This window comes from Pyrus communis, chromosome 16, assembly GCF_963583255.1.
Source record: "Pyrus communis chromosome 16, drPyrComm1.1, whole genome shotgun sequence".
Classification (NCBI taxonomy): Eukaryota; Viridiplantae; Streptophyta; class Magnoliopsida; order Rosales; family Rosaceae; genus Pyrus; species Pyrus communis.
Window position 1 is genome coordinate 15,167,238 of NC_084818.1, and position 10,189 is coordinate 15,177,426.

General features: G+C 38.1%; 1 protein-coding gene and 1 long non-coding RNA gene across 2 annotated transcripts; one reads left to right on the forward strand and one right to left on the reverse strand.

The window, feature by feature from the left end:
• Positions 1-479: 479 nt before the first annotated feature.
• On the reverse strand, positions 480-1,010 carry LOC137719869 (uncharacterized). The gene has a single exon (XM_068458867.1). The coding sequence runs from the start codon at positions 1,008-1,010 to the stop codon at positions 480-482; it is 531 nt and encodes a 176-aa protein (XP_068314968.1).
• A 4,249-nt stretch (positions 1,011-5,259) lies between these two features.
• LOC137719582 (uncharacterized) lies at positions 5,260-9,260 on the forward strand. The gene is made up of 3 exons (XR_011066414.1): positions 5,260-5,676; positions 8,033-8,106; positions 9,186-9,260. It is a non-coding gene; the product is annotated as an uncharacterized lncRNA (long non-coding RNA).
• Positions 9,261-10,189: the final 929 nt, after the last annotated feature.

Genomic DNA, 10,189 nt, shown 5'->3' on the forward strand with positions numbered 1-10,189 from the left:
TTACTAGTGCGTTGTCATGTGGGAAGTCGACGCCTTCTGCATCTTGCTTAGTGAAGCCAACAATGGGTCCAGGTTGGGTGTCGACTGCTTAGACCTGTGAGACTAGTAGAGTCTGTTGGATCTTCTTTTTTTTAGAGTTGTTGGTGGCCTCCAAGTGCTCAGATTCGGCGAAAATGTCGTTGATCCAAATTGTCTTGGTTGGAGGCTCTTCGTAGTCATCTGTGTTCCTTCTAGGTTACACAGCTAACTTGTCCAAGTATCTATCAAACTTTCCTTCTTTCACGAGCTTCTCTAAGTAGTTTTTCCAAGTGCACAGTCGTCAATTGTGTGACCCGGTCCTCAATGGAATGCGCAATATTTGGTGTGATCCAACTTGGAAGTATCTTTCTTTGATTGTTTCGGTAGCTTGAACCATGGCTCGTTCTTGATGTCACGAAGGATTTGGTGGATTGGGATTGAGAGCTTAGAGTAGTTCTTGGTCATCGGGCCTTCTTCGGTCGTGGGTTAGTCCCTACACTTGGCATTCTGCTTGCTTTTGCAGACTGTTTCCAATCCTCCTTCTTTTGAGCCACTACCGACTCTTTTTGAGGCTGTTCAGGTGCTTTGTTTGCCCTTCGAGCCTTGTCCCAAAGTGCATGCTTCTCTGCCAAAGTTAGACCTTCTTTCATGATCAACTCTCCAAACAGTGAATGGTCTGTTGGGTGTCTTTTTAAGAAGGATGCACTTACTATTACGTCGTCACATTTGACTATCTTCACCTTCTCTGCTTTGAATCTCTTCATGTAGTCACAGAGGGACTTTTTTGGGTTTTTCTTCACGTTGAACAAGTGATCGAACTTTTTCTTGATCGAGTGGTAGGATAAGTATTTTTTGGTGAAAACCAAAGAAAGATCATCAAAACTCCAAATGGATTGCGGTGACAAAGTGTGAAACCAATTTTGCGCTTCGCCTTGTAAAGTGGTGGCGAATATCTTGCACATAAGGGCCTCGTTATTCTGATAAAGGACCATCGTGCTTCAGTAGTGCTTTAAGTGCCTCTCCGGATCTTCATCTCCTTTGAAATATGTGAAATATGGCATGCTAAACTTGTGTTAAGGCTCTACCTGCTCGATCTCATCCGTGAAAGGTGACCTGCTCATGTTGGTCATGTCCCGTCGTAGTGCTTCATCGGCCACTTTGTTGCGTTGGAAATGCAATCGTTCATTTAAGAGCCTCTCTACCTTTCCTGAATTTTCCTTTATTGGGGGTAACAAAGCTCTTGGCTGCCCCTGATCTTGACCTGCTGGCCTAGGCTGCTCTTCTATCTGCTCGGCTCGTCTATACCGACATGGCGGTGCATGTAGTCCGTTCTTGGCAAGCGAGGGAATTCTTCGCAGGCTGCTGGTTGAACTTGAGCTAGATTGAGTGACTGCTTGTCTTTATCCATCATGCTACCTACTCCGATGTGATGTAAAGGATTCTCTTTAAGGACCTAATAGTGAATGAATGATTTGCCTGAAAGGCTACTCATGTTAATTATCGGAGTGTGGCCCCAACCTTGACTGTAAACTCATCCAAAGGCCTAGTCGATAGTGCATGCTCATCCATGCACTTAGATGGGAGTATACGCTATCTTGGGGGCCTAGTCGAAAGTGTACACTGGCCGAACGCTCAGTTCGTGGCTAGTTAAGTGGCTGCCTGCCGGGACGCTGCTAAAGAGGTTCTTCATCTGCCCTTGTCCTACTTCAGGCTACCTAGTCTGGGGCACGTTGGATTTCGGTGCAATGCAAGAGTTGATTCACCAAGGTCGTCTTTTGTACAAGGGCGCTTATCAACTCTATAACTTGTCGAGACAAGTGTTGTTCACCATTCGGATTGGAAGAGCTTGGAAGGAATACGTTTCCTTGAGCACTGGAAGGGTGGTAAACTCCAAGCGCGAGATTTAAGTTGGGAAATGCCAAATCCATGGAGAAATGTGGTGAAAATGCCCCTGGTTTGATCGTAGGTCCTGAAATTTGAAGCCAAGACGGTTGAACTAATCTTAGGCTGACTTGGGCTGCTTGGAAAGCTACGAGAGTAGGCTGGGCCACTAGAATAGGCTGCTCAGCATGTGGTGCATGTCGGTACGAGGCTAAGGCTCGGCTTGGCAACGCATTGGGCTTGAGCGGCTCGAGTCGGCTCGATTAGAGCTTGGGCCCTTAAAGGTTAAAGTGGCACGGCTTGGGCCATGGTTGTGGCACCGTGAACCTTGCTGAGGGTGGTTGCCGTAGTGGCCACTGTGGTGCCCTACGGAGGTGGTGCCACTTCAATCATTGTTGTGTTGAGCCTTGTACATCGTTGTGATCTTAATCCTTGAACGTTGGAATTTTCGTTCGTCAAGTTTCCAAATCTCTTGCCATTGTACTTTTCTTTTATGTTTTATCAAAGAATTTTTAGAAATAAAAATTCCAAGATTAAGAACGTACAAAAACTCTACAAATGAACAAGAAAACAAAAAACCTTGAATGTGAGAATCTTCTACGAGTATTTGATCAAGGCTCTCAATGAAAGCACCAATTTGTGATGCAAATTTCCACCTTCTTCTTCTTGGACAAAATTGGACCTACAAAACAATTAACATCTTAGGTCAAGGCAAAGAGCCTCACACGCCCATGATGAATTGGGGATGGGGCTTTTGCCGAAGAACCTCTGATGCCAAATTAGAATTTTGAGGGAAAAGTGTTTCGCGAATTTAGAGAATTTTGCAAAGGTGTTGAACTTGGATTTTAGAGAGGATTTTAGAGAAAATTTTGCAAAGGTGTTGAACTGGAAATCAATGAATTAGATAAGATAACTAGCAAAAAGGGTTTATGAACTTGAGATATCATATGGGGGTTAGTTTCTATAATAGAACATTCGAACCACCTCTGCAAGGGCAAAATGCATGGTATGGGACGTGCAGGTCCGTGTATTTTATTATATAAATTAATGGGGGTAGTTGAAGAGGTTGCAATGCATTCTTGCATTATTTGATATTTGGCTATATGATTTCATGACACATAATTTAATATTGTCAATTTCCTTTTATTTATTAAGCTTTTAACTCACGTTTCGGATTCGGGTTCAAGTTTTTATTACCGACCCCTGATCTGAGGCATGACAATATATATATATATATATATATATATATATATGTATATGTATGTATGTATGTATGTATATGTATATGTGTGTGTGTGTGTGTGTGCATGCCATGTTTAGCTTTACAAAATAGACTTTTTGTATACTTTATGTTTTTAATACTATTTTTTAGCATAAACATATGACATGACATCCTTGCGTTTTATCTGCTCATTATTACATGTTTGCATAGTGTCTCTTAGTTATTTGTACTGTCTTGGGTCAAGGACCAACTTCACGTGTAGTTCACATGCACCGTTTACATTCTCTTTGGATCCAAAGTTAGGTCCTAGCCTGTCCATTTGTGTGATGTTTTGGACTTGTATGTGATATGACTAGCGCAGCTAACTTGATGTAGTACTAGAATGTAAAACCTACACCCAGCTTGTTCCATTATGGACTTATGTGCCTACATAAATTAATGAGCATTGATTTCTTATAATAACTAATTGAGATTTGATGTTGAGATACCTTGTTGTTGTGCCTACATCCTTTAGCTCACTGGTGCTGCATGGTACCTTATTACATACTATTATTATAATATTTTTAGGAAACCATATACTTGTTTTACAGCGAGGGGTTACACTTTTCGAAAAGGTTTTACAAAACTTTATCTTCAAGCCCACCCACCCTTGTTTTTGGCCCCTCCAGGATCTTAGTGCCAGAGGTTTCATGACGACGAGGATTGTTGGTAAAAGCTGATACTATCTCTTTTCGATATAAATGTTCCTACTCTTCTTTTAATGCAGTTTATCTAAGCTCTAACATCACTTGTATGATATGGGTTCAATCATGCTCACATGCGCACTCTAAATTAGTCACTTTTAGGTTTTAATTTATTCACCATTTCCACATCACTACACTTTATGGCTTCGTCACCTTCAAGGTGTCAGCCAACACATCGCGATTCTGGTGTCTACGTGGACATTCCGGGTCAGAGTGTGACAGTTTGGTATTATAGTATAGGTTAGGCAATATCGCAATCATCAGACATGTGATGTAAGCATTCTCGGTTCTTGAATTCTAATGTTATAATTATGCCACCTCGTCAAACATAAAATGTGCCAGCCTTTCATAACTTTTGGGCAACTTCGAACAACTACCGCCAGCACTTTTCTGACAACTTACTGACCTTTTAGAAGAACACTTTGGTGACCACCACTAGACTTTACGTGAAGAGCCTCTTTGCTAAAGAAATACCTAAATGAAGACGTTTTGTTGACCCTGAAGCAAGGTAGACGTATCGATAATTGTGTACCACTGAAAATTTACCAATCAATCACAACTACAATCCAACCATCATTACAATATAACCACTTTAATTTTTACGTTATTATATACGTATTTTGGGGTTAGGTTACTTTATACCTCTTTTTTATTTTATGTTTTTATAAAGGTATTATACTATAGTTTTGTACTGAAGGAGAAGGAAAGTATGAGTTTGGAGGCATAAAAGAGGAATCAGTTCAATCTGATCGCGACAGAATGACATTCTCTTTTATGCAACCGCTCTAGCTTGATTTCTTATTTATATATTTTCTTTTTATCTTGAATATTTTATGTATAGCAACTTATATCAAATTTTGGGGACGCACTTGTTTTTTGTAAGGTGGGTAATTGTAATACCCCGTCCCTAATTTTACAATTTTATTAATTTTAAAAGAGTGATCGACAAAAATGCCCCTAGAGGTGAGATTGTTGACCTTCGTTGACTAGCGTATAGTGAGACATATGAAACATTCTCTTAGCGTATCCTTGTAGTACTCAACGGCACAAACTTGTGGACGCAAGCAAAACCAAATTCAGAGTCTTAGTTACACTTCCTTTTAGAATAAATAAATTCGAAATTTGCATTTTTCAACCAAATGCTATAATGGAGTGGTGGGACCCACGTTTAATTTTTATATGGGATTGGAAATCCAAACCGTGATTTCTCTCTCTAAATGTTGCAAACTTTTTGTGTTTTTATAATCATCATATTCATTTCTTTTGTTATTTTAACCATCACATCCATTTCTTTTGTTTTCTTTAATCTCCACTTTCCCCTTCTTTTATATTCTTTTCTCTCTATCACACATTATCCCTCACTCAATCTCTGTCATTATCACTCATTTGCCTCAACACTCTAACTCCCGCACTCTCTCTCTCTTTTCACTCTTTTTCTCTCTGAAAACACAAAGCTCACCATCACCACCACACCTCCAGTGAGCTTCATTGAATCGCCACCTTGAGGCCACTACCTGTCATCCTTTCAAAAACTCAAATTCAAGTGGATCAAACACCCTCACATCTCTCATGGACTCCCTACCTCTCTCACTCACTATGTGCTTACTGCACAAAAGAAGCCATGGCGATCATTGATGCCTTGTTTCATGACCAACATCGTCCTTGTCTCCAACCACCACGTCCCTCCCCCTATCACTCTCCCTTTATCTTAATCTTCTATCTCCCTCACTTTCTCTATGCTCACAACGCAGAAGCACCTAAATCATCGCCGACGCCATGTCCTCCGACAACTCCTCATCGTTTTCAACGAAGGTATGTTTTGAAAACCACCCAAATCTTCGTGGATTGTGTTTTACTATATGTTACTAGTGTTTCTTAAGGATTTTGGACATTTGAATGCATAAATACCTCGGGGAGTCTTCCCAAGTTTTTCCTGTGGTGTATGCCGCGAGTTTTCTAGCCAACTCCGGCCATGACTGACTCGGCAATACGTATAATCCTAAACTACACTCGTTTATCTTTATTTTGTTATGAATAGTATGAAAAATGGTTGAGTTTGGAGCTCTGGAATCGTTGCTCAGATTCCAGCAACCAGACCGCGACAGGGACCGAGTCAACCTGATTGGAAGAAAAAAAAAACCCAAGCCCACAACCCGTTTACCCTAACCCGAATTGGACCCCGGTCCATTTCAGATTTTAGAGGGAATATTTCCTTGGAATATTTTGTTAACTTTAACAGAATATTCTGTCTTCATATGGAATATTCCGTTAAAGTTAACTGTTGACGATTAGTTGACATTTTCGAAATTTTCTCGAAGATACTCCTAGGCTAATTTTGACGTCCCAAGTCCCTTTTCGACAACCATTTAGTGAAATTACTAGGTTTTGGCATAGTTGACCGTCGAGGCGTCTCGGTTGACTTTTTGAGGGTTAACCATTGACTTTTCGTTGACCTTTTACGAAAATTACCCATGACCCTTCTTAGCGTATTTCAACACTTTGATTCCAAATCCGCACTCCGTTTCCCTAAATTTAGTCGTTTAAGTTGAGTTTTACTAATGGATCCCAATATTATACTTAGGTGCGATTACTATATGAGACTCTAACTTTCTTAGCTCAAAAGGATGTGACATCGCAAGTACCTGTGAATGGGTCTTTTCATTTTTATGTATATCTACATATATATATATATATATATATATATATATATATATATATATATTAGGGCTGGTTTGGTATGGGATCCTAAATTGAAAATGGGATCCCAAATTCCAAACCGATTTTTTTTTCGGGATAAGCTTTTAAAAACCAAAACCAAACCGAAGTTTCGATATTCCCGAAATTTTTTCAGAATTTCGGTATGGTTCGGGATTCATCGACCTCCCACCTTCCCTACCAGCCCACATGGCCGCACCTCATCCCAGATTCGTTGACCTCCCCTCACCTTGTCTTTGCTGCCTCCGAGAGTCGGATGGCTTTGCAAAGTGTATCGAACAGAATCATGTACCGATCCTCGTCGATGTGTAAGGCTTTTCATGTCTCACTCCTCATCTTTCGTTTGAGGAACTAGTCGTTCTTCTCAAACGAAGGCTGCAATGGTATGGTGTTTTGGGAAGAATAGGATGTGGGTGTGGCTGCTATTTAGGCTTGCTTTTGCATTTGAGGGAGCCAGTGGAGGGAGAGGGAGAGGGAGAGAGAGAGAGAGAGAGAGAGATTCAATGGCTGTCTATAGAAGTCATGTTATCAAGAAATAAAATAAGGAAATGAAAGGTTAGTGGCAGACAAAGAAAGAATAAAAAACAGAGAAGGTGGTGAAGAAAGATGGTTATTGGGCAGAGGGACGGTTGGTTGATTAAAATTAAATAATAATATTCGAGATTTTCCGTACTGAACGGTTATGGATCGGTTTGGGATTGGTACCAAAATTTTCGAGATTTTCGGTTCGAGATTTTTTTGATTTAGGATCTGATTTTTTTCTGTATAGTTCGAGATTTTTGGGATTTTTTTTCCAGCCCTAATATAGATATGTGATTTTCCCAACAACTGCTTTTATATATTAGGATGTGACATGCCACGCTTAGCTTTACAAATAGACTCTGCGTACACTTTATGTTTTTTAATACTATTTGTGAGCAGAAACTTGTGACATGACATCCTTACGTTTTATCTACTCATTATTACATGTTTGCATGGTGTCTCTTAGTTATTTGTATTGTCATGGGCCAAAGACCCACTTTACATGTGGTTCACATGCACCATTTACATTCGCTTTGGATCCAGGGTTAGATGCCAGCTTGTACTTTTGTGTAATGTTTTGGACTCATATGTGATGTGACTAGCGCAGCTCACGTGATGTAGTACTAGAATATAAAACCTACACCCAGCTTGTTCCATAGTCTGAATATCTTAGCAATGGACTTGTGTGCCTACATAAATTAATAAGCATTAATTTCTTATAATAACGAATTAAGATTTGATGTTGAGATACCTTGTTGTTGTGCCTACATCCTTTAGCTCACTGGTGCTGTAAGGTACCTTATTACATACTATTATTATAATATTTTTGGGAAACCATATACTTATTTTACAACTAGGGGTTACACTTTTCGAAATGGTTTTACAAAACTTTATTTTCAGGCCCACTCACCCTTATTTTTCGTCCCTCTAGGATCTTAGTGCCAGAGGTTTTGTGAAGATGATGATTGTTGGTAAAAGCTATTACGTAGAAGACTTCTCCTTTCGGTATAAATGTCTTTACTCTTCTTTTACTGCAATTTATCTATGTTCTAACTTCACTTGTGTGATATGGGTTCAATCCTGCTCACATGCGCACTCTAAATTAGTCTCTTTTAGGTTTGTATTTATTCAAATTTTCCACATCACTATACTTTATGGTTTCATCACCTTCCAGGTGTTCACCAGCACATCGCAATTTGGGTGTCTACTTGGACATTCCTGGGTGAGGTGTGTCACGACGAATATCAATATTTCGTCGCCTAAACCTTATTTACTTATTTTGTATTTATTTTTGTATTTTATATTGTTAAACTAAATTATTTCTTTTTTTATTATTATTTTCATTGCACGACAAATACACGTTTGGTCGCCTAAACCCTATTTATTTTAATTTATTTATATTTTAAATTGTAAACTAAAATTATTTTCTTTTTTATTATTTATAAAAATTATTTTTATAAATTTTGCTCGACAGACCAACACTTCGTTGGGCAAAACTCTAAAAATTTGGGCGGGCGCCAAAAATGGGACGTAGGAAATTTTTTTAAAATTTTTTTTAAGACTTTGCTCGACCAATATTTCGTCTCGCAAACTCGCATCCTTCATTGCGCAAAATGATACAGTTTTTAAAACCAAAATAACTTCACAGTTTTCTCAATGTCCTTCTCTATTCTCTTACCTTTCCTCTCTCCTTCCCTCTCCCCAAATCCAACCCTCTCTCACACTCACTCCTCTCACTAAATCTCTCTTCTCTCTCTCCTCACTATCTCTCACTCTCACTCTCTCATCTCTCTCTCTCTCACTATCTCCTCTAATTCTCTCACACTCACTCTTTCTCTCATTCTCACTCACTCTCAATCTTGCCAAAAGGTATATTCTCCACAAAATTTAATTTTTTTTCATTAATATGTGTTTTTGGAGTTAATTTTGAGTTTTGGTGCGGGGTTTGGGGTCAAGTATAGGGTGAAGGGTGGAGTTTGGGGTCGGATTTGGGGTATACCAATTTTAGGGGTGATTATGATAATTTTTTGGTATTATTTTGTGTTGTTTTTTGGTTATTTGACCATGTTTGTTTTTTTTGGTAGGGAATCATCAAGACTTTGACAGCTAAAGTTGAGGATTAGGACATATCGAACCATATCCCCTGCCCTTACCACCACAATAGACTTGTATTAGGATTTTATTATTGTACTTTGTTAATTTATGTGTACATTTTGAATATATTATATATATTGGATAATTTGATCACTATTTTTCATATGTAATTTTATTTTGAGTATGTCAATTTAAATTAAAGTAATTAAAAAATTAAATCATACAATTAAATTAAATTAATATAAGAGAAATAATAAAACAAAAAGTCAAAAACCTTGTGCAACAAAATATTTTGTCGCGCAAAATATTAAATTAATTTAATTTAATTAAAAAAATTAAAAAACAAAAATCTTTGCGCGACGAAGATTAATTTTCATCCCGCAAACCCTATCTTCACGAGTTTTGCGCAAAGAACCATGACCAAAATTTCATTGCGTAAAACACTTTACGCAACAAACTTATTTCATCACGCAAAGTGTTTTTTGTAGTAGTGAATATAAATTATGTATCAAAATAACAGCATGAAAATTTGGTAGGATTTATTTATAGGGATTGTTATTGACACTCCAAAATTCTCATTCTACACTCCAAACTTTCTATATTTAGAAGAAAAAAATACACTTGTGAGAAGTGTAGAATAAAATTTTTGGAGTGCCAATAACACTTCCCTTATTTATATATCTATAAGAAAAAGGGTTTTTGCCAATATTATTGTGATAAAAAAATTATCTACATACCTAAAGCTACCTACCGAGAGTGATCCGGGTCAATAGATGTCAGAAGAAATGATAAGTGTAATATATCAGCAGTCTACATGAAATTGCTTTTTCAACATTTTGAGCTTTACCTTATCTTTACACCCATTATTTTTTTGAAAAAAAAATTATATTCCAATTTTTCCCTAAATAAAAAATGTGTGTAGAGAAAAAATTATTGAATTAACAACCGGCAAATAGGTGGGTGGCTGGAAATCAAGAGGGATTGTGGAGTTTCG